We start from the raw sequence: 24,505 nt of genomic DNA on the forward strand, positions 1-24,505 counted from the left end.
CCCTGCCATTCCAACGGCCATGGCATCAATAAGGTGCTTGCAGTTGCACCACCAATTGAGCATTGGTTCAAAATCCAGCACAACCCAAGTAGAAGTAGACAAGGCAAAGCAAGTGATTCGACTCTCACTACCCATTTCAAGAAGATGTGCAATTCTGATAACTTGGCTGCCTTTAAGCCTCCTTTCGGCACCTCCGTCAGAGGCCAGAGAGAGGCGCAACAGGAACGTCATCCCTCTCCAAGACTACCGCACTAGCCGTTAGTTACTCATCTCTTCTTTCTCATGTATTTGTGATTAAAAAGTAAATAAAAGAATATCTCACTCTTAATTTCGTTTTAATTTTGAAGGGTAATTTGTCCAAAATAGTATGTACATCGTATAGGTATGTTCATGGCAATTTCCTCCCAATGAGCATAGAATATCTTGTAATATAACAAAAAAAAAAAAAAAAAAATTAATTGGTTGGATCATATATTTGAGGTACTGCTCTTGCCACAATTTTGTCTCAAATTTTGTGCAATTTTGTTTTGAAATGGTTGATTCAGTTCTTTTTTTCTTTGCATCGTGTCTTTTTGTGCTTATGGAAACTGTTACACATCCAGCCCCGAAAATTTATTCTAGAATTGCATTGCCAATGCAGATATTATTAATATACCATGACTAATCTATATATATATATAGCTGCAAAGATTGTGAGAACTGAGAAGGCATTGGTAATCTTTCCTAATTAGCATTTGAATTTAACCCATTTTGGTTTTTTATTTGTTACCTCGGCAGCTGATGGATTGAAATACTATGATTTGGTTGAGGGAAAGGGTCCAGTAGCTGAAAAAGGATCAACAGTTGAGGTATATATGTTTCTGATTTATAGAGAAACATGTTCGTTTGTAATCATGTACTCTTTGGATACATATTACATGTATGTGCTTAACCTCTGTATTTGGCTTATACTTCACAATCGCACAGGTTCACTTTGATTGCTTGTATCGTGGGATTACAGCTGTATCAAGCAGAGAATCCAAACTCTTGGCTGGGAATCGTAGTATTGCCCAGGTTCTCTCACTTTATTACTACCTTTGTGGGTGTGCTGAGGAATTTTGCATGTTCATATCATGCACTACCTTTTTTGAACTTGAAGCTAGCTGTGTCCTTTTGTCCCTAAATTATAGTTGATGAATGAATTGCCTTTTTTACATTTCCTTGTTTCCTATTAGCCATACGTGTTCAAAGTTGGAGCTCCTCCTGGAAAAGAACGAAAGCGTGAGTTTGTGGACAACGCAAATGGTCTATTTTCTGCACAAGCTGCACCAAAACCCCCACAAGCTATGTACTCAGTAACTGAGGGGATGAAAGTAGGGGGGAAGGTAATGGCATCCTACTATTATGCTTCATTACGTACAAACATACATATATATATATATATATACATATAAATCCCTATATTAGTCCTTCTCTAGAGAGGATGTCTGCATTTTACAAAATTTGCGGATGTGGATTATCCGGTCGCCATCCCGTAGACATCCACTAGATCTTGGCGACCAAACTTGCTACAGCACCTGTCGACCAAAATTTGCGGCTGTCTACCGGATGGTGACCAGATAGTCCACATTTGCAAATTTTGTAAAATGCGGACATCCTCTCTAGAGAAAATCCCTATATATACGTGTGTGTGCAATTTTATCGTGTCTTGATGAAGGCAGTCCCTCCATTTAGTTTAAATAATCTGCCTTCACATTTCGATATTACCCATTACTTTTCCTTCCTTTCTCGCCTTTTAACTCAGAAGCTTTTTTGTCATCATTTTCTGGTCTTCTTGCAGCGAACTGTGATCGTTCCACCAGAGGCTGGGTATGGCCAAAAGGGCATGAATGAGATCCCTGTAAGCACTTCAATCATCGTTTGTTTGCTTTTTTGCAATGGCTTTGTTTGGTTTATTAATTTTAACTCCAAGACCTAACATAGGCATCATTATATATCATTCCTTTCTGTTAAGCATTTTTATTCTGCAATGGTATTGCTATCTTTTAATATATATTGTTTAAATCATATTTTCCTTAAATTTGGGACCAAAACCGGAGATCTGAAACACTCAATCCTCCTTTATAATACACCACTAAGATGTTCAGGCAATTGTGGTGCCTTGTGTTCTGACCTTCCTCCCTAATATCAGCCATTCACCTCACTAATCGTGTTACAAACTCTACTAATCTCTACTATTGTGCAAATCACATGCTGTATAGTCTAAACATGTTTAGTTTAGTTTTTATATACGCTTGCATTCTGCTGATACATAACACATGCCAAACCTAAATAAAGGGTATGGAATTTTCATTACATGTATTTGTGACACCATTCTGCAGCCTGGAGCAACATTTGAGCTAAATCTGGAGCTTTTGCAAGTGATTCCACCTGAATGAAAGTGAGCCTGATATTATAGGTTCAAGGTTGTGAGAAGTCCATGGTAATTAACTTCTGCACAAGTGCACGACCATCTTTGCTTCTTTTTTTTTTTTTAAGTGGGAGAAGGGAGTGTGTGTTGGAAGTTGGAACCACCCATTTCAAAGAGTAGTCATAACCTAAAACATTCTTTTGTATGTATCAGAAAGTTTTCCCAAGGCCGAATCCATGGCATCTGCATTTTCTATATGCAAAACTGTAGTAATTTGCCATTGCTGTACATGAAAACAGGTTTCATCAGTCATTGAGTGTTCATGTTAACATAATTAACATCAAGTTCCTGATTTTTGTTTTGTTTTGTTTTAGCTTATAACATTTACCTTATGTTACCATAATTAATATCAAGTTCCAGAATTTTTTGGTTTTGTTTTGGCCCGTTTATAACATTTACCTTTCAATATGGGCAGGGATTTTTGGTTTGAAAATGAAAGCTTATTCTTACTCTGGCAGTCAGTTTGGTTTGGTACTTCATATAACAATAATAATAAGAATAATAATACTAATAATACTAATAATAATAATTATTATTATTATTTTAACGAATAAGATTGATAACACAGTAAAGAAAATCGTACCAACTACTAACTCAATTAAAAGTTTCAAAGCATTTGAAAACCCAATTCTTAAAAAAAAAAATATTTTAACTGAATTCTATGAAGTTAGGCGTTCCATGTGTATAATAATGTGAACTACGTTTGCATATCAACCGAATCTTGCAATTTTTCACTACAATGCATTTTCAAAATAAAACTAAACTCAACTAGTCTTCTATTGATCCAGAAAAGAAATTCATAACAAGTGCAAAATATGCCTAGTTCTTATATCTCATCAATAAACTCAAGAAGATCGTCAACTTCCTGCCTCAAGGCAGTAATTTTCTGCACATGTGTAGTAACCCGGTTCTCAATTTCCTTTCCTCCATACTTCTTCTCATAGCAATCCACAATCGTTGAGTGTTTCACCATCAACTTTTCTTCCAAATCTCTCTCCTTGGTCACCAGCTCCTCCACCTATATAAACAACCAATATAAATATAATAACCAGCTAAACTATTATTTGAGTTTCACTCAAAATTTTATGTTGCAAGAAATTTCATTCATTTAACCAAGTTGCTACTAATATATAATTGCAACAACGAAAAAGCAAAACCAACCTTGGGCAGTATCTGAACAGCCTGCTGAGAGGATTGCAAGAATGCCAACAAGGGCTTCATCTCTTTCCAATGCTCTTTCAATGAACTATCAGCTGCTTTACGAGCTGCTTTACAAGCTTGGATGTCCCCTGTCCGAGAAAGATCACGTAATGATGCTTCCAGCTTATCATGTATGGTGAGGCATCGGTTGATGATATTTGTAATCTGTTGAATAGCTGCTTGCACCTAGAACAATGCCGCAGTAAATAACTTACTGTTTCCTGATTGTAAATTATTAAAATATTTATAAAACAAACTGGACAAAAACCTACTTCATCCCACTGCAGTTTGGCCAAATAAGAAGCAGAAGATTTGGAGATGGACATGTCCACATGCATGTATACAATGCCAGCGACAAAAAGGAAGAAAAATCCAGAAATCAACATCAAAGGTTCCCTAACCATAGAAAGGCTGCTGAATTTGTAATACACCTGCAAAAGAAGCATAACAAAAGTACAATGTGAATATTGTGGGAATTGAGGACAAATATAGTATATAACCAGGGAAGGTCCACTGTGTTAACATATGTAAGCAAATTTGTTTTGACTCTTGTTTTCCAGAAAAGAAACAACGAAAATTACAAAACTAAGATCTCTACAGTTCATGACAATGAAATAACAATAAGGATATCAAAGAGTTATCAGATAAGAGTGAAAAACCAGGAAGAGGATCTAGAAGCAACTTCAAAACATGGCAGGCAACAGAGAAGCTCTCCAACATTTTTACTTTCCACTACTGTTTTGTTTAAAAAATAAATAAATTAATATGCTAATTGATCTATAGTTAGGCACTGAACAGAAAATAGTCCTGACTAAGGTGAAGCAGAAAGCTTGGTAGAAAAGCATACACAGGTCTTACCACTAAAAACACCATTTGACAATTGCAAGCAACTACAAGCTAAAATCCTTTTTCTCCTTAAACTAATATCATGTGTCTTGCTTTCTATAGATCACAGGAAGATATGAACAATTAATCATTATTAGCGGGACTAGAACATTAGGACAATGTAATTTCCTAATTTATAGCCATTTCTTGTTATTTGAAAATAGGCAACAGTAATACCTGGAATTTCTGATTATGCTCGGGCACGGCATTAGTCTTTTCCAGTACAACCACTGGTCTACCAACAACATCCAAGTGGGAAATTTTTGTCTGTAAAGTTCGTATACGTATTCAATTAGAAAAAGGATAAATCATTAAAACAAGAAAAGGGGACAAAAATCCTGTTTTAAAATAGACAAAGAGAAGAGGCAAAAGAGAAATATTAAAAACTTTGTCCAAGGAATAATAGGATGCATCAGAACATAGTCTATAATACCTCTTGCCATTGTTTTAGAGGAAATGGAGCAGAAACAGATATCTCTCTAGAACCCTCAGGCAGAACAACCTGTAGTTTACAATGACAAAATCAAGAATACAGAAAAATAATTCTTTGTACATAATCTGACTGCATGCAATTCATGCTTTTAAAGCTTCCTTGATACAAATAGATACATCCTACGCAATAAAGTGAAGTCATATGACAGCCACTCGTTATGACCATCTGACACATAAAGTAGCGAACACAAGTTGAAGAATGAAGGATTAAGAAATTTAATACCAATAAATCATCACATTACCAACCTTCACAATGAGAGTGTCGATGACCACCTCAGCAATAGGGCAACCAAAAGTGATGTCAAGGAGGCGTTTCCCATCTGATTCAAATAGAAAATCATGAAGCGGTAAGCCATATCCGATGGTAAAAGCAGTCCTCCAACCACCGAACATAGGATATCTAGGTTCGATTTCCAGTTCTGTCTGCAATTATACAAAAAAGTTGAGTAAAATCAGGAAACCAACTAGGGATATCAGTTCACACAAATTAACATTCTTACCTTCTTAGAATCACTCCATAGGTTAGATGTTGAAACGTTGCCAATTTCATCCCTATAATAGACAGAATGAGCTCTTGGTGGCAATTTTGCAACAAGACGCCTAATGGCTGATGCACCTCTTACGTGAGGTCTGGCTTGATAATCAAGCCTGCAGAAGAAATGAGCAAAATTAGAACTATACTCCCAACCAAGCATAGTAATGAACAAAAATACCAAAAAAAAAAAAGGACCTCGAAAATTCTCCCTTGCTTTGAGCACCTCCATGGACAAGTTTGTAATGCTCTGTCACTTGAATATTACCCCAGTGGGAAATTTCTATCTCTCGTACCAACTCTTGAGCAACAGCAAAGGGTTGATTGCTCTCAAAATGAACAGCTATAGGTGAGTACGAAAAGGGAGGAAGACTCTCGTAAGGACCGTATCTGATCTCTGAACCAACATTCTTTGTATTTTCTATTCTTGTATAAGATTCAATTCTTGCATCAGGCAATTTAACACTGAGTGTTTGCACCTTAACTGCATAAGGAGAGAGATAGTATGCAGTTTCCTGAAACACTAGGAGCTGAATGTCAGCCTGAGTAATTTTCTCTGGGAATGGCTTTAATGCATGGGTGAAAACAGCCAATACATCAAGAGTCAAGATGTCCCCCTTGCCCAGTCCCTTTGGTAAAGATACCGAATAAAAAGTCAAGGAAGGAGGTATGTCTTTGGGGTGAACAAGTTGAACAGGGTAACTTATCCTAGAACCTTTCACTTTTCCTTTCCCTTCATTTGGGGTTGCCGCCAAATGTGCCAAATGCTTTGCCTCATCATTGGGAAAGGCCAACAAAACTTCTGAAACCAAATCGCTTCCAACATTCTCCACCTGGAGGGTGTGCATAGTATGAGTACAATTCAAAATATATATGTCCAAAATACAATACTGCCTAGATGCATATACAAGCATGTGTTTTCTATTTATTTTTCTTTTGTGAATGAAGATAACCTTCCATGCATACTTGGGATGATTTATTTTAGTTATTAATTTAGAGGCACATAAGAATTCAAAGTTTTAGAAACATATTCCATTAACCCTCAAACATGTTCAAGATTAACCCTCAATCCATATTTTTAATATGATAAAATCAGTGAAGGCTATGAAAAGGGTATGAATGGGGCACCTTCAGTGTGGAAGTGATGCGCGCAATTTGTGATGTCAAATCAATCTGCAAGCAACCAACAATCAGAGGTCAATAGCCAGACACATCTACTCACTACTTACATTTTAAATACACGAAAGAATAAAACTTGAAATACCAACGAAGATGTAATCAAAGAAACAGACAATAATTAGTGAAATATTGAATGAGAGGGCTTGGCAGATAAGAAAATAAACAAGTAAGAAGGTAGAGATCTCAAACAGCATTGATAAATTAAAATATCAAAAACCCAATGAGGGACGGAGGAGTGAGAGACTTACTCGGCGGTCAACTTTGGAGAGGACCAGATCCGATAGCACAGGTGCCCATAGAATGCACACTGCCAACACAAACAGATCCAACCTCAAACCCATTTCTCGCTTCTATCTGTGTCTCTCAGACTCGCAAAATGAACATCAACAAGTTCGCAGAGGTTTTGGGTTTTCTTCTCTTAACCCTGGAGACGACGTCGTAACGACTTGGGACATTGTGTTATTTGTGGTCACTGTACACTTGTACAGGCCCAACCCAAACCCAACAAACATTCGCAGCGCACGTGACGTATCCTGACGTGTCGGTCAAGGATTGGGTGAATTGAAAACGCACGTGACGGTGTTTAGGTCTTGACTCTATGCTTTGCTCTGCTTTGAAGATAACGGAGGAGGGAGCAGTGTGAGTGATGAATTCGTGACTTCTCCGCCATATCCAGGTTAGCTAGGGTTTCGTTTCGAAGCTGAAATGGAGACCTCTCTGAGATTTGGTGGAGATGCCAAAGCTTTAAAGATCCATGCCAAGGAGAAGTTCCTCCTTGATTCGCAAACCCACTTGCAGGTACTCTTCTTCCCTCTCCAGCTTTCCTTTCATTTTCTAATTTCTATTGCCCTCTCTTTGCTTTCTTCTTCAATTTTCACGCCTTTTACTGCAATCGCTAAGTATAAATTAAATTTCGTGTTTCAGTTACTGTCTCAGTCTGTACATTGTACCCTAGAATAGTAGAATGTATGGGAATTCAAGTCAAGTCAATTCAATTCAGTGCAATTCAATTCAATGCTTTGTGTGTCAGGTTCATGGCGAACTAGATACTAAAACTGGAGCTCCAACTTATTTTACTGCGGTCGTAAGGCGCTTCTACCCAGATGTATGTTAATGCTCCAAGTTGTGCTTAGAGCAATTTATATTTGCAGTAAAAAGAACAATTGTTGCTAGAGGAATTTTTAGGATAACATCAATTTTGTTTCTTTTTTAACTTGGATTATTAATTATTAATATGCATGACAAATGACAATCACAATCACTTGTAGTTTTCAGCAAGCCTTGGAGTTGGATTGCGCTATGATAAGCGTGAAAAGTTACGGTACACTGTCCGTGGGAAGAAGTCATTTCCTGTGACAACGAATGGCCTGTTGAGCTTTAATGTTAAGGGCAGATGTGATCTTGACAAAGAGTTTAAGGAGGTTCGTACAAATACAATGGTATTATTTTAACCTTTCAAAAGACTTCTTTCTTTTATAGTTTCCGAATCAAAATCTGCTCTCTAGAGTGTTTGTTAGTGCTACTTAGAGTTAGAACCTTTATATGTTGGCTCTAATTATTTGACAGAGAAACGCCAGAGGTGCTGCTGAATTTTCTTGGTGCATTTTCAACTTTCAAAAGGACCAAGATGTCCGACTCAAGGTTGGCTATGAATTGTCTGAAAAGGTATTGTTAGCTCAAATACCTATGAGTTAGTAGTGGGTCCTGTTCTACATTGTTGGAATCATGGTTAGTAATTTATGGACGGAAAAAATATGTACGTGTATTATTCAGTATATATTCTTAAAAAAGAGAGTAAAAAATTCTGCCATATTACAATGTTTTAATGGTTTTTAAGTTTTTATGTTGAGCTTTCTGAAATTTTTAATTCAGTCATTTTTTTGTGAATAATATGTGTATAATTGAAAAACACATGTATAATACATGAAAATTATGTGTATGATTGAAAATTTTGTGTATTGTTTATATTAAAAAATGCATGCTTTTCCGTATAATTGAGAAGGATACAGGAAAACAGGAGTATTTTTCAAAACTACTTATGTACACGTATAATACAGGAATTTACTAACTAGGGTTGGAATCATTTCTTTGATTCTGACATGGAATTTTTCTTTGGTTGTATAAGATATTTTTACCTTTGGTTATCCTTTTTTCCCCTTTTGAATGACTTACTGATATATTGAACTTATTGTATCAAATTCGATTCCACTTTTGAATATTTGCCCTGTATTTCCAAAATTAATTTTAAAGTCGCGGTCTTTTTTATTTTCCTTTTGGTTAACTTTCCGCTGCTTATTTATTGTCTTGGCCCCTCTTTCAGGTTCCATATATGCAGATCAGAGAAAATAATTGGACATTCAATGCAGATGGTAATGGTAGATGGAATGTGAGGTTTGACTTGTGAGAAGGTGGAATTTGAAATACATTCTTTTGGAGGTGAGATGTGTTACTGAAAAACATGTTGTATTGTATTGTACTTATGATGGAGAGCCACTGTGCAGAAACTAATTAGTGAAAAGTGAAACTGCAATATTTAGCAGGCCATTATTTGATTCTTTTCTCTTATACGTATATTTGCTCGCCATAAACTTCTGTCTACCATACCATGGTAGCTGTGAGATTGAATTTTGTTGCCCTTATGGGAGAGGTCCTACATGCCCCCCAGTATCAAATCTTAAGGTCATAAACTTTATTGCTCTTAATCATGGATTTGGGTGAATTTTGTGATTCTTAGCTAAACTATGCAGGTTGTAGGGGTGCCTATTTGGTTGGTCTGAGTTGCATTTTGCACCTAATTAACATGGTAATAAATTATCTATGTAGACTATGTGGCAGATGTTTAAAAATTAAAATGACAGAGCAGGCGGGCCATGAGTTTTGTATATCAGAGAAACATAAAAATAGTTGGAAGTATTCAGAAACTTGTGAATGTGATTTTCTTATCCCGAATTTTCCAGTCACTGCTGATTACTGATCAGTGCGAGGTTAACTTAATTGATGGCAGTGACGGAGGCAGCATTTGAGGATGGGCTGAAATTTCTATAGCTTTTCTTTTTGCTGTCGGCTTTCGCATCAGCTTAGAGGATTTAGAAATTACAGCAAGACCCATAAAGTTTTTTAAAACGTTTCCGAGAACCCTTTGTGTTGGAATTCCGTCAAATGCCCTTGAAAATAACTTACCTGCCCCCGTTTTAGGGGGACAGGTGGTATCACAAGAGAGAAAGAAAAAAAGAGAGAGAGAGAGAAAGAGAGAGAGAAAGAAAGAGAGGAGAGAGATAGAGAGAGAGGGTGGGATGGGGATGCCAGCTGGTGTCATTGGGGGTGTAGGCAAGTTCTTCTCAATGCCCTTTTAGGCTCATGAAATGACTTTTTTAGGAATATAATTCATGATTCTCGTTACAATGTTTGGAATTGCTGGGAATTATAATCACCAAATAACTTTTATTCGCATTTCAATCTTTGGTTTGATTAGGAGATAAATTTTGAAATTTTGCCGAAAATTTTGTTTTTGGGGGTATGGAAATTTTAACACGAGTCCGTCACTTTTTCGCCAAATTTCGCTCACATAAGTCTTCTCCTTGCTAGCGTGTGATCGGACCACCGTTCAGGCCAGATCTGGGCGGCCCAAGAGATCGGGGAAGGAGAGGAGAATGATGAAGATTGGAAGAGATTGGGGGGGAGGGAGAGGGAGGAGAGAGAAGAGAGCGACTGGCAGAGAGAAATGAGAGGGAAGAACTTCTTGGCAAGAACATGAATTTTCTCTATTTTGGATGCGACTAGCTGCTACTATATGGTTACTCTTTTAAATGCGATTAGTTGCTTCTACAATTCTACGCAGTTTAAACTTTAAACTTTAAACTTTAATATTGGTCAAAAAAAAAAACTTTAAACTTTAAACCGGATTAGACGTTTAGACCAAACAAAAAATTAGAGCAAAGTTGTCCATTAGTTCTCCCATAAAAGATAGAAACACTTACAAAAGAAGATAATCACATATTGTAACTCATGTTAATTTAAAAAGTCATAAGAACATATAATTCCAGTAAAAAACATTATATAATATGAGTATAGAACTCAAAGTTAGAATTCAATTGTCATTTATCTTTGATATAAAAGAATAGAGGAACTTCAAGAATAGTTAGTTGGTAGTTTGAAATTGCAAGGAAAGAAAAAGAAAACAAAAAAACAAGAAAACAAAAAAGAAAAAAAGAAGGTTTGGGGTCTTTGGGCAATTGGAAAGAAAAAAAAGAGTTTGGGGTTTGGTTTGGCTCTTTTGAGGTTTGGTTTAGTTGTTTTTAAACCCTAAACGCTAATACATTTCTATATAAAAAATAATTTAAAATACCCTAAAGGGCCTAAATCCTAATATCTTATACCAAATCCTAAAAAATATAGAGTATAGATTATAGAGTATATAGAGTTTAATGTATAAATTATAGAGTATAAAGAGTATTAGGGTAGGGTATATAGAGTATATAGGCTTTAGTATTAGGATTTAGTGTATAGATTATAGAATATAAAGAATATATTAATTTCATTTATTTATTATACTAATTTTTATTTAATAGTATTTGTCTCCAACGCGCATTATATTCATCTTATATCACATGAAACTTACTATATAATTTAGTTTCTTCAATGTTTTTTATCAATGTAGTAGATAATATGTTAAATAAACATATGGTAAAGTTTTATTCAAAATTTCTATATTTTGATAACAATTTTCGTCATTTCTGTCTAATTTTTGTCAAAATTTAAAATTTCTCGAAATTTCTATCGAAATTTTTGCGAAATCTGAAATTTTACTCTTTGGGTTTGAATAGGAATAAGAATGAAAATTTGTTTAGTCTTCCAATAGTACCTGTATTTATTGTATATTAAAATTATTAATACTGACAATTTATTTTTAAGACAAAAATGGTATTTTTGATTTATTATGGAGGTAATTTGGTCATTAAAATTTGAAAAAAATGCATTCCCAATGGATGCGAATCGATGCAAAAAATTGCTGACATTAGCATAAAAACATCTCTAAATGACAAATTTAAACTTAGAGTAAATTACTTGGATGCCCCTACAATTTATCGTGCTTCCCATAACCCCTTCATATTCGAGAAGAGTGCAATTATATACACACCCCTAAATTTCTCACTATATACCCCTATTAACTTTTAATTATAGATCAAAATAATCTAAGGGTGGAAGGATTTCAAACTTAACTAGCTTTGAAGACGCCTTTTGGATATGTGTCTTAGACGTTTGTGCCAAAGGAAAGAGGAATTTTCTTTAAGTAAAACTCTTTTGGTTCCTACTTTGTTCCACAAGATAAGTATCAACAAAATAAGAACATCTTAAACAGCACATATCATCTTATAGATAAGCACTACCAACATAATTAGAATTATGGAAAAAATTTATTTCATCCAAAATGGTAAAAGTAAAACCAGTTTTAACAAATTTAGAAGGGGAAACTAAATTCCTTATCATGAAAGGGATAAACAAAACGTCTTTTAAAATTAAAACAAAACAAAATTCTAACTTAAGTGAATAGTTCCTATGACTTCAACAGAAACCTTGACTCCATTTTCTACGAAAACTTTGACCTCATCTCTATTTGAGGTTCTCTGGCTTACGTAGCTCTGCAAGGAATTTGTGACATGAATAGGGAAACTAAGTTAGACTCTAGAATTGTAAAAAAAAAAAATGAGACTTGCCCTTCTTATCTACCCACACCTTATACTTAACACAGTTTCTCTTCATGTGGCCAGTGTTTTTGCAAACAAGCATTTGAAAATAGTTGTTTGTTTGGCTTAAGATTTTGAGGTCCTTTAGTGGAATAGGATTTCGCTTTGGGTGGAGCACTCTTGGCAAGTTGAGGTGAACGCTTGTGGGACCAAGCTGACTTCGAGTTTTTATTGTTTGTCGAGTTCCCTTTGGGCTGGTCATGAGTAACCAAATGGACATATTTGAACTTCTCTATTTTTCAGCCTTTCTTCTTCTTACACACAAATAGCTATCAGTTCGTCCAAACTTCATTTGTCTTTTTTAGTATTGTAGCTGGCCGAGTTGGTCATATGTAGGTGGAAGAGAATTGAGAGCAAAATGGACAAGGAAAGTGTTGAACAAAATTTGTAAATAAATAATAATATTATTCAATATAATTTCACCCAAATTTATTTAAGGAATAAATGTTTTATTATTTTGGGTACAACTCATTCAAGATGGAGTACATCTCTTATAATTACAATCCCTTGGCTCAAGGGAATTAGTACCCTTTGATTCCAATTGCAATGAAACCAATGCATAGATCACCACTACAACAAAAAAGTGTTTTTATAGCCTCAAAAAAGGCTATAAAACCTTATAAATATATTATATGTCACTAAATGAACAAGAAGTGAAGTTAGTTCAGGTGGAGGAGTGCTTAAGCTTCAACTTGGTGGTTAGAAGTTTGAAACTCAATGTAGTCACATTCCTTAATTTTTTTATTGAATAAGATAATGTCCACCTTTACCGGAAAATACCCCTACCAGTATGCCATGTCAACACAAATGCCACGTCAGCATTGTCCATGTGGCACTTAACAGTTTTTTGGATGAAAATTTTAACAGAAGTGCTAATTTGTAGGTTTTTTATAGTTGGTGGATGTAATTGAAATGTTTTATAATTAATGGACTAATTTGAAATACCCCATATAGTTGATGGGTGCATTTTGTAATTGAGCCTAAATTTTTTGTAATAGTGACATGACTACAAATAGACTAAGTAATTAAAGAAATAAATGTTTTATTATTTTGGGTACAACTCATTCAAGATGGAGTACATCTCTTATAATTACAATCCCTTGGCTCAAGGGAATTAGTACCCTTTGATTCCAATTGCAATGAAACCAATGCATAGATCACCACTACAACAAAAAAGTGTTTTTATAGCCTCAAAAAAGGCTATAAAACCTTATAAATATATTATATGTCACTAAATGAACAAGAAGTGAAGTTAGTTCAGGTGGAGGAGTGCTTAAGCTTCAACTTGGTGGTTAGAAGTTTGAAACTCAATGTAGTCACATTCCTTAATTTTTTTATTGAATAAGATAATGTCCACCTTTACCGGAAAATACCCCTACCAGTATGCCATGTCAACACAAATGCCACGTCAGCATTGTCCATGTGGCACTTAACAGTTTTTTGGATGAAAATTTTAACAGAAGTGCTAATTTGTAGGTTTTTTATAATTGGTGGATGTAATTGAAATGTTTTATAATTAATGGACTAATTTGAAATACCCCATATAGTTGATGGGTGCATTTTGTAATTGAGCCTAAATTTTTTGTAATAGTGACATGACTACAAATAGACTAAGTAATTAAAGGAATAAATATTTTATTATTTTGGGTACAACTCATTCAAGATGGAGTACATCTCTTCTAATTACAATCCCTTGGCTCAAGGGAATTAGTACCCTTTGATTCCAATTGCAATGAAACCAATGCATAGATCACCACTACAACAAAAAAGTGTTTTTATAGCCTCAAAAAAGGCTATAAAACCTTATAAATATATTATATGTCACTAAATGAACAAGAAGTGAAGTTAGTTCAGGTGGAGGAGTGCTTAAGCTTCAACTTGGTGGTTAGAAGTTTGAAACTCAATGTAGTCACATTCCTTAATTTTTTTATTGAATAAGATAATGTCCACCTTTACCGGAAAATACCCCTACCAGTATGCCATGTCAACACAAATGCCACGTCAGCATTGTCCATGTGGCACTTAACAGTTTTTTGGATGAAAATTTTAACAGAAGTGCTAATTTGTAGGTTTTTTATAGTTGGTGGATGTAATTGAAATGTTTTATAATTAATGGACTAATTTGAAATACCCCATATAGTTGATGGGTGCATTTTGTAATTGAGCCTAAATTTTTTGTAATAGTGACATGACTACAAATAGACTAAGTAATTGCAGAGATACATAAGGAAACATTACCTTCTCTTTCAACATTAGTTGCAAGTGTCCTCAACTTTATCTTCTTATAGCGCTCAATAACATGGTTTTTGCCACCACTTCCATCCCAATTTCTTCTCCCATGATTGAGGATCATCCATCAGCTAGATTTAATCAAAGATTTGATTTTCTATCAACTTTGGCATTTCCACTAGACTGATAATGCAAATACAAATGCAAATGCAGATAACAAAGTAGCAATACAAGTTCAATTTTGCCTTCTTAGTGTACAGCATGAATAAATAACTCAATCATTTGAAGACACACAAATAAATAAGTAGAGGTGACAAGCCTTATGCATACATTACTTAATACCTTATTTCAAGAAGCAAGTTGGCGCAAGAATTAAAGCTACCTACCAGTTTCACTTCATAATTTGCATAGAATAACAAAACAAACATTCCTTTATTTGGATAAATAAGTCTAGCCCGGCTCAATTATTTTAAACCTTAAGCCCAGCCTGGCATATGGCCCAGTGGCCCACCCTATAACGGGTCGTGCCGGGCCGGGCCGGTCTGATTAATTATTTTAATTTTTTAAAATTTCTATTATTGTTTAATAAATCAAATAATCTTTGATGTCATTTTATTTTCTATCAAATTTTTGAATTTTCTATTGCTTTCATTCCACTTTCTAACGAATTTCACCACTAAAATCAAAATTAAAAATTGAAACAACGCTAATGGTAAATTTTTTAAAAAAAATTTGAAAAATACTAATATAAACGAGTCGGCCCAAAACCATAACAGGCTTGGGCCGGCCCAACACAAAATGGGTTCGGGCCGAGCCGTCCCAACACCCAGCCCACTTATTAACGGGCAGGGCTCGTGCCAGATCCGGTCCGGCCCAGCCCATTGTACACCTCTAGCTCCCACAAATGATTTTCTCACACACACGCCCCTTTTAATTACCATAATATCTCTATTTTATCACACACAATTACTCTTTTTTAATTGGTAACTATCACACAGTTACCATTTTTTAATTAAAAATTAACTGTCACACAGTTACCATTTTTAGACTTGGTGAATGTCACACAGTCACCATTTTTTAAATTGAGTCAAAATATTTTTGAAGGACATGATAGTAATTTAACACTAGGAATAGTATAGGGCCACCCAAATTGGATTGGGCCCTTTGACTATTATTTAATTAGCAATTATGTTCATGTGACCATTATGGGAACCCAAATTGGATTTTGACTATTATGAAATTTTCAAATATTTTATTGATTTATTTGTAATTTACTATTAATATTAATTATAGTACGGACTCTAGTAAGCCCTACATAATCATCAATTCGTCATAAAAAAAATTAAGGGCCAGTTTAGTATCCTACTCAAATTTTTTTTTTTTTTTTTTGAAAAAATTCGAGCAAAATGATGTGACATTACCACTCATTCGTAATTAAAAATGCGACATTCAAAGAGTTCCAATTAAGGACTCCACTTTCACTTATGGTTCAATTAAGGATCTTCCGTCAACTCTGTTATAACATTTTTTAAAAATTAATCATGTGCCAAGCACATGACCAATTTTTAGGGTTAAATGTGCAAAAGTGAATTTTCTTCTATAAAACAATTAAAAAAATAGAACTAAATAATTTAAAACATAAAACTAAACTAATTAAACAAATAAAACTAAAACAATTAAAAAAAATTAAACTAAAATAATTACAAAAAAATTAAATTAAAATAAACTTAAACTAAAAAACTAAACCCACCTCCACACCAAAAAAAAAACCCCAAAAAATCCCTCTTTTGTTTGTTTGCAGATTGGATCTCAACTTAGATCAAAGAAGAATTATATGTTATCTGGGTACTATCTCAAAATCAAATTTGAGATCTCGTGCTCAAGTAGATGAATCATAAATCAACCCAAATTTTATATGATCTTTGGATATTCAAGAAATTATTATATTCAAAAAATTATATATTTTTTTTTCAATAACAAAAAAACAAGTTTTAGTCAAGAAAATGTTTTTGGTAGACTATTTTCAAAAACAGTTTTTAGAAAAAAAGTTCAAAAACATACCTTTTTAAAAAAATGATAAAACATCGTTTTTTTTTTTTTTTTTTTTACACTTCATTTTTTCTTAGCTGTCATCATTTCTTAAATTTAAAAATTGTTTTCAAATTTCATACCAAACAAGTTTTCAAATTTTAAAAATTGATTTTGAAAACTCACATAAAAAAAAAATCTTAATTTTTGAAAAAAAAAAAATTTGAGTAGAATACCAAACGGGCCCTAAGGATTTTACAAAAGGAAGATAAGAAGAAACTGTTGGTTTTAATTATTTTTTAGAAGAAAATTCACATTTACACATTTATCCCTAAAAATTGATCATGATGGAAGTTCTTTGATTGAACCGTATCCTCAACTGTGAATGAGTGGTAATGTCACGTCATTTTGTTCGATTTTTTTTTTCAAAAATTTAAGATTTTATTTTTTTAATGTGAGTTTTCAAAATTAATTTTAAAAATTTGAAAACTTGTTTGGTATGAAATTTGAAAACAATTTTTAAATTTTAAAAATGATGGTAGCTAAGGAAGAATGAAGCGTAACAAAAAAGAAAGAAAGATGTTTTATCATTTTAAAAAAGAGGCATGTTTTTAGTGGCAAAAAAAAGGCCTTTAAAAAAAAAAAAAAACTATTTTTGAAAATGGTCTACCAAACATATTTTCTTGACTAGAAAACATGTTTTTGTGTTTGTGACAAAAAAAAAAAAAGTATTTGAATAGGAGAGGCTCTAGGTACTCATAAGCATGGGAAGGCCTTTAAAGTTGGTTAGACGCAAGTTCAATTAGGGGTGTGTTTCAGACAGATCAGATTGGAAATAGGGTGTTCCAATTCCAATCCAAAAAATTTCGGAATGAAATTTCTATTCCAAAAAATCGAAATTTCAATATCTCATTCAATTCGTAATTTTCGGATTCTTTCAGAATATCATAATTTCGGAACTTTCGGATAAAAATTTAAAATCGAAATTTTCACGTTACTTTTTGTTATTAGTAAAAACAAACAAAAAGAATTAGTAATTACACATAAAAAAAATGTGAGTGTTTTTGTTAACATTTATGTTATTATGATACACATATATTTATAATATACATATGTTTATGTTAATAGTATTTGTTATTTTTTTTTAATATATATGTATGTGTATATTTGGAACAAATAACAAATTAATGAAACATATAATAAAAAACTAAATAAATGATAAAATATTAATATAAAGGGAGACATAGAGTCCAATCCATTTTATGAGCCTTTCTTAAACTAAGACCGGTAGTGATTTAGAGTTTTTAATTAAGTTTTTTTTTTTTTTTTTTTTTCTTTCTTTGACGGCTTTATGTTAAACTTTAAAGTCTTTACAAAGTCCACTCTACACTGTAAAAGGGGAAATACCCTTCAAATAAGGGAAAATACTCTTCAAATCGGAGAAAGACTTTATTATGAATTAAAAAGATTTTTTTATAAATTAAAAAGAATTTATTATGAATTAAAATGATTTTTTTATAAATTATTATGAATTACAAAAATTTTCTTATAAATTTTAAAACATTCCGGAGCTAGAATAAAGAAGGGGATACAGTTGAAAACAAAATCGAATTCTATGCTTGTCATAGATGTGAGTGTAAAGTGCTCGTGGAGCTAGAATTGTTAAATGCTTATGGCTAAACAAAACATGTGATCTATATTTGTCCTTGGGATTGGCTCAATGGTGACCGAAGGTGGAAAAATGAAAGATGTGATCAATATTATGAAGTTGAACCCTCAATACCATTAAAATGTTCTCTCTTTTTTTTTTTTTTTTTTTTTCTATTCTGTTGGGCAAATAAATGAATCCATTCAAGCCTAAAAGACATCAAGGGGAAATCCCATTTCCCAAATACAAGGAGGAAATAAACAAGCCCAGCAGGACAGCAAAATGAGGAGATAAGTTATGAAAACAAAGAAAAAACCAATATAACAACAGCCTAGCTACAACAGGAACCACAGACCATAAAAATGTAACCAACCAGTAAACCAAAATCATTTCTACTCATTCAAAAATGTTATACATAATTTTTTGCAATCTGCTTCCAACCCTATCTCCCATAATTTTTTACAAGTACATTGTGAAAGCTATAAGCTTTGAGGACATAAAGAAAATTCGGATACAAGCATATCTTTAACAATTCTGCAGCCATCAACAAATAAGGCACTGCTACTCGGACTATTTCATCAATCTAAGTTTACAGAAGAAAATAACACAATATTTTGTCTAGGGGTTTTCCAGGCTGAATAAATGTTGCAGAATAGATTGGCTTAAGAATAATTATCAGCATAGATAAAATTTCTGTGGTAACAATAATTTAACTGATTTGTCATGCCCAATAATCATCTTAACCCACATGTCCAACAATGATACTCTGTTAAAGACAAACTTTCTTAATTGGTCATTGTTACCACTGGAGACTAATCAGTCAATAAAGCTGGACTGGAGCAAAATAAAATCCAGAAGCAACAAAAGAATAGGACATTGTTACCTTAACAAAGCCTTTTCATTTTCCTTGTTCCAATTCAACAGTGTGTTCCACATTGTAGTTGCTTTCTAAGCTGCTTTTCATTTCAAGTAAATTTTGTTGTTCTTCCTCAGTCTCCTGTGCTTTTACTTCATTCACAACTTTGGGCTTGTTGCTTGTAGATTGCTGATACATAACACCACCTAGCATACATATCAATAGCCCCACTGTGCCAACAAATGTCGAATGCTTGTCCCAAATAACCAGGTTAATCACAACTGTTAATAGCTTGTTCACTATACCAAGAACAGTAAATCCAGTTGCAGAAATTGCCCTCCGGCAAGAAAAGCCAAAGAAAGAGATGGATAAACCAAATAAACATGATAACCCCACTGGCAAAACCACCTCAAAAGAGTACCAATCTGTTTCATCCGAAATTTCGTGCTTAATCTTCTTCAATTCACCCATTACAAGTAGTTCCAATGGAAACAGTAGAAGAGCCTCAAGATTGTTATATAGTACTAGACCCCATGTATTTAAACCAATGGTCATTACCACATGCTTTATGTAGACAAAATCTATGGACATGCTTACCAAGTAAGCTAGAGCCCAACTATAAGCCATGACTGAAAACTGGTAATCTGTTAGCACATAAAGCACACTTCCCCCAAAAATAGTGGTAAGTGAGATCCATGTCCTCATTGACGGCCATGGTTGGTGCAAGAAGAGAGTCTCTCCTATTGCAACAAAGATCGGAACGACTGAACGAAAGACAATGAAAGTGTCAACATTAGCATGGAGAAGGAGCTCACTGTTGGTAAAGAGAGAGAGGTAGAATATAATTGCTGCTGGTAGGAAGCGCCACATGGTAAGGAGGTCAAGTGAATCGTGCTCTATGAACTTAAGCCAGCCACAAATGAGGACCCCCATAGCACTTGTAAAATACTGTAAAGCAGTTAGCGCCCCAGGATAAGGAAATTTCACTACAGCCCATTTGTTGATGATGGAAAGTAATGAGGCTGATAAGCAGTAACCAGCGGCTATACCATAGATTGAGATTTGCTGGAGTAAAACACTATACCAGTTTGGTTGGGTATTACCAAAGAGAGCAGGGGCACTGGAACCAACCTGGGCCTCACCAACTTTAGAATTCTTCGCATCATTATTATTAGACATCTATTATAGGATAAAGAAAAAAAGAATTAGTTAGTCAACCAAGAAAACATGATATGGAATCTAATGAAAATATATAACACAAAAATGAACCTGGCTGGCAGGGTGATAGACTTCGTGGAAAAATTATTTGAAAAACTAAGAAACAAATGATTAACAGAAAACTCAGGCAAGAATAGAAAAACCTTTCTCATAGGCGCTTCAGGTTCATCCAACTTCCCAGCTTCACCAAGGGCCTCCACTTGTCTGAGCAGGTTCTTTATCTTTTCTTCCAGAACAGACAACTGTCCAGTCTTGTCAGTTAACAATGGAGGTGGCGGTGCAGGTTCCACAACTTGAGCACGGAGTTCTCGCCCACGCCTCAGTCTTCTATCCAAATCCATCACCTGCAATGCAAGTAAAATATGACAAAAAAAATATAGGTAAAAATAAGAGATTATCAAGGCCAATGGCATGACGTGCAACCTACCAATATCTCACAAAACTGAGCAAGTTCGGCTTCAAACTTGGGGACATATGCATTATGCCTTGAGGACTTCTCAAAACTAAAATCACCAACATATAAAAAGAAACACTTAAAAGTGAAATAAGAAAATATAATCACAGCTGAAAATTAAAACTTAAAACTGAATAAGAAAATACAATCACAGCCAAAAATTAAAACTTAAACCGAAATAAGAAAATACAATCACAGCCAAAAATTAAAACTTCAAACTGAAATAAGAAAAAACAAAATGCCTTAAGCAAAAGCGAAAACAAAAAAGAGCCGGTTTGGAGCTGGAGAACAAGCTCAGAAGAGCAACCAAATCAATCTGGACAAATCTGTAGTCTTGTAGTCCCTTGAATTGTGACGAAAATATCAAAATCGGGCATACAGTAACTTTCTAAATTTTCTGATGAAAAGGAAGAGTGTATAAAATGACCAAAAAATAAAAATAAATCTTCATACTCTTATTAAAACATAAAGATAGTAATTATATACCCTTTTCCTGATAATTTGTGTATAAAAATTTATTCATCAACAGTTCACAGGTAAGAAAAATGAAAAAATAAGCTTACAAAGAGTTCAATAACCAGAACAGAGCCCTTGAAAAAAATAAAAGATGGAATAGAACATGACATGTGAACATTACCAATTACTTTTAGCTGAATACTTACCATTCAAATATTTCATTAATTATCTCCCAAAATAAATTGCTACAAAAGTTATCATCATTAATGTATGATTTAATGGAAAGCAAAGTTAACATGACAGCTATTATGAGATTAAAATTATAAGCAAATGTTATGAACTGGAAAATGGGCCATACATATTACAAATGAGTCATCACTAAATAAATATTACAATAATCCCATGCAATTATTCTAGTAATTAGTAACCTAACGTGCTGACTCAGAATGGATATATTCTCTAATCAAAATGCTTAAATCAGTTACCTCAAAAAACAAAAACAAAAAATAAAATCCCCTAGAAACTGTTTAGAGTACCATGTAAGATGTTAAAGTTTCATCACACTCTATTGCATACAATCAAATTAACATGCAAAATTTGACAGTCGTTTGATTGCATTCGATCTGGATGCACGGATAAGCATAATATGAAAACCTAAAATAACATTTCTGACAAGCAAGTCCTGATCTATATAAAACATCCAATTAATCACCTCTCTTTCAACTTTGGGTCATGTATTCGGGGGCACGGTCCTGACTCAAGAACAAAACATTACTGTTAGTGAAACCTCGCACTCTCCAAAAAGCATATGATTCAAAAACAGAAAATTCAAATCATGATTCAAGCGTTTCTTTCCTGGGTTTTCTCAGAAACCAAATAGAGTGTTTAAAAATGTAATTCAAAACGAATTTAATAGCAATGCACCTAGATCGCTTCGAGTATTGGCGAAGAGATCGTGAGGACAAAAGCGAACCATATAGTATCCACAAACCTCCTTATCATCCCAATTAATATCCCTGTGCCCTCTTCTCTCTTCCTCCGTCAAACTTCGAGCTGGAATTCACAAATCAAATTAAAACAATAATTAAAAGCAAGAGTAAGCAAAACCATTATCAAATTTTGTTTGTTTGAAAAAAAAAAGCATCCAAATTTAACAAATTATAATAAGCAAATCTCCGAAGAAGCAAAAGCAAATAGGTAGGTAGCAAAAGCAACGATTAAATAGGGTTTATGAGAGATACCTGTGCCCATAAGTTCGTCTAGCAGAGAGGAAAATTGAGAAGGGTTTGAATTTGAGAAATAAAAAATAAAAAAACTAATTTTGGTTGGAGAGAAGAGAATTCAGAAGGGACGGTAGCAAAGGAATAAGTGAGGATTGAACAGTAAAGTAGCTCCCATGGGTTATCAGGCCCTCTGGGGTTTGTTCTCAAGGAGAGATCTATCTGCGAGAGAGAGGTCCGGTGGTGGTGGTATTACAAAGGGAAATTTTTATTGAATAACCCATTTTAATTTAGGCATAAATTCAATTTAGACACATAACTATATAAGCTATTTCAATAGGGTTCATAAACTTTAAAATATTTCAAATATACACCCGATCTATTATCTAAATTGAAAAATGAATTTCTGTCCATTGATTCGTTGAGAGATCAGTTAAATAACAGCTTAGCTTTTGCTGACCGGGATTACTTGACGACGTAGCGCTATTTCAGCAAACATTTCCTGCCAAATGAGCGACACATGCTCACAATTTAATAATAATAGAGAGAGTGAGAGTTTGTAGGCCCGTGTCAGGGGTTAGGTGAACCCGTGTCGCTCATTTCCCGCCAAATGAGCGACACAGGTCCACCTAACCCCTGACACGGGTCCACAAAGTCATCATATATTTCTCGCTCGTTGAACACAAGTGAGAGATTTATATTCGAATTTAGGGGAAACGTGATATTTTTTGGAGACTAAATGGTCATGAGAGCGTTCGACGAGCGGGAAAGAGGTGATGGGGGTGTGGGCCCGTGTCAAGTGGACATGTGTTGCTCATTTGGCGGGAAATGTATGCTGAGTTGGTGCCACGTCGCCAATTAATCCCCGTTAGCAAAATTCAAGCTGACATTTAACTGATCTCTCAATAAATTGATGGACAGAATTTCATTTTTCAATTTACATAATAAATCAGGTGTATATTTGAAATATTTGAAATAGTTGAAATAGCATATATAGTTATGTGTCTAAATTGAATTTATGTCTTTAATTTATGTTAATAATTATAAACCTCCTAGTTAGAGATAAAATCTTTCATAACCTCCACCCAAACTCTACCTCTCCTATAACTCCCAATCTTATACTTAATATTTTCCTAAACCCCCTAGTTAACTAATACCCAGTCAAGTTTGACTCCCCATCTTTTAATTTTCCAGTTTTACCTTTTTTTTTTTTTTCATTTTCAATTTATGGGTGCTCTCTCTCTCTCTCTCTCTCTCTCTCTCTCTCTTTCTCATCAGGTGCCTCTCTTCCCCTCTACGTTCTCTCTCTCCCCGCTGCTGTCGTCGACGCGTGCGCCACCGTCTGGCGACGGTTGCCGGCAAGACCGGTCCCATCACACTCGCCTCTCCTTCCTCTTCCTCTCCTTGCCCTCCACTCTCCACGAAACATAACATCGACGCCGGATTGGTCTAGGCAAACCCGAGCTCCCTCGCCGGCGATCCATCAATTCCGGCGACGACGAGGTATCGAACTGGTTGGGTTCTTCTCGCCTCTTCCTCCTCTATCTATTCATGGCCTTTTCTTTCCCATAAAATCCACAGAAACCCAAATACAGCCCGAAGTCCGATCGTCATCTCCGGCGGTGACTTCAAGATTCCGGCGACGTCGCAGCCGCTCTCCACTTCCAGAAGCTTCCTCTCGACGTGGTGAGTGTGATGGTGGTCTCTGATTCTCCAACTGACCACCGTGGACGGCGAATCGACGCCGAGAAAGTCTGAGACTTATCGCCGCCGTTGCCGGCGATTCCAGCGGCGGATTGAAGTGGTTCCGGTCTCATTCTTCTCCCTTTGACAGTCTCTCTCTATTGGTATACAAATTTTGGTTCAATTGCATTGAATTTCAAAAGCCCTGATTTGAAAACCCTAATTTGAAATT

The 24,505-nt window shown here is 34.6% G+C and overlaps 4 protein-coding genes across 6 annotated transcripts; 2 read left to right on the forward strand and 2 right to left on the reverse strand.

Annotated features, from left to right (window-relative positions):
• On the forward strand, positions 1–2,751 carry LOC147273049 (FKBP-like peptidyl-prolyl cis-trans isomerase family protein). The gene is made up of 6 exons (XM_086257405.1): positions 1–257; positions 778–848; positions 967–1,053; positions 1,215–1,364; positions 1,820–1,879; positions 2,361–2,751. The coding sequence occupies exons 1-6, from the start codon at positions 20–22 to the stop codon at positions 2,415–2,417; spliced, it is 663 nt and encodes a 220-aa protein (XP_086113531.1). The 5' UTR covers positions 1–19; the 3' UTR covers positions 2,418–2,751.
• A 379-nt stretch (positions 2,752–3,130) lies between these two features.
• LOC147273050 (Ribophorin I) lies at positions 3,131–7,170 on the reverse strand. Its single transcript, XM_086256717.1, has 10 exons — positions 6,986–7,170; positions 6,687–6,731; positions 5,757–6,391; positions 5,527–5,674; positions 5,273–5,449; positions 4,968–5,036; positions 4,712–4,801; positions 3,922–4,080; positions 3,611–3,835; positions 3,131–3,467 (listed from the first exon to the last, which is right to left on the reverse strand). The coding sequence occupies exons 1-10, from the start codon at positions 7,076–7,078 to the stop codon at positions 3,276–3,278; spliced, it is 1,833 nt and encodes a 610-aa protein (XP_086112843.1). The 5' UTR covers positions 7,079–7,170; the 3' UTR covers positions 3,131–3,275.
• A 185-nt stretch (positions 7,171–7,355) lies between these two features.
• LOC147273051 (outer envelope pore protein 21, chloroplastic-like) lies at positions 7,356–9,302 on the forward strand. Of its 2 annotated transcripts, none has more exons than XM_086227628.1 (5): positions 7,356–7,535; positions 7,768–7,842; positions 8,006–8,176; positions 8,304–8,402; positions 9,058–9,302. In XM_086227628.1, the coding sequence occupies exons 1-5, from the start codon at positions 7,443–7,445 to the stop codon at positions 9,139–9,141; spliced, it is 522 nt and encodes a 173-aa protein (XP_086083754.1). In that variant the 5' UTR covers positions 7,356–7,442; the 3' UTR covers positions 9,142–9,302. The 2 variants fall into 2 exon arrangements, with proteins under 2 accessions (XP_086083754.1, XP_086083755.1); XM_086227629.1 differs by having other exon boundaries at positions 8,006–8,158.
• Positions 9,303–18,763: 9,461 nt separating this feature from the next.
• GONST3 (golgi nucleotide sugar transporter 3) lies at positions 18,764–22,824 on the reverse strand. 2 transcript variants are annotated; one of them, XM_086257093.1, is made up of 6 exons: positions 22,612–22,824; positions 22,295–22,423; positions 22,083–22,122; positions 20,888–20,963; positions 20,604–20,804; positions 18,764–20,421 (listed from the first exon to the last, which is right to left on the reverse strand). In XM_086257093.1, exons 1-6 carry the CDS (start codon positions 22,619–22,621, stop codon positions 19,285–19,287), a joined length of 1,593 nt encoding a protein of 530 aa, XP_086113219.1. In that variant the 5' UTR covers positions 22,622–22,824; the 3' UTR covers positions 18,764–19,284. The 2 variants fall into 2 exon arrangements, with proteins under 2 accessions (XP_086113219.1, XP_086113220.1); XM_086257094.1 differs by lacking the exons at positions 22,083–22,122; positions 22,612–22,824 and having other exon boundaries at positions 22,295–22,426.
• Between the last annotated feature and the right edge of the window lie 1,681 nt (positions 22,825–24,505).

The sequence above is a fragment of the Dryas octopetala genome, chromosome 9, assembly GCF_963921425.1.
Source record: "Dryas octopetala chromosome 9, drDryOcto1.1, whole genome shotgun sequence".
Lineage (NCBI taxonomy): Eukaryota > Viridiplantae > Streptophyta > Magnoliopsida > Rosales > Rosaceae > Dryas > Dryas octopetala.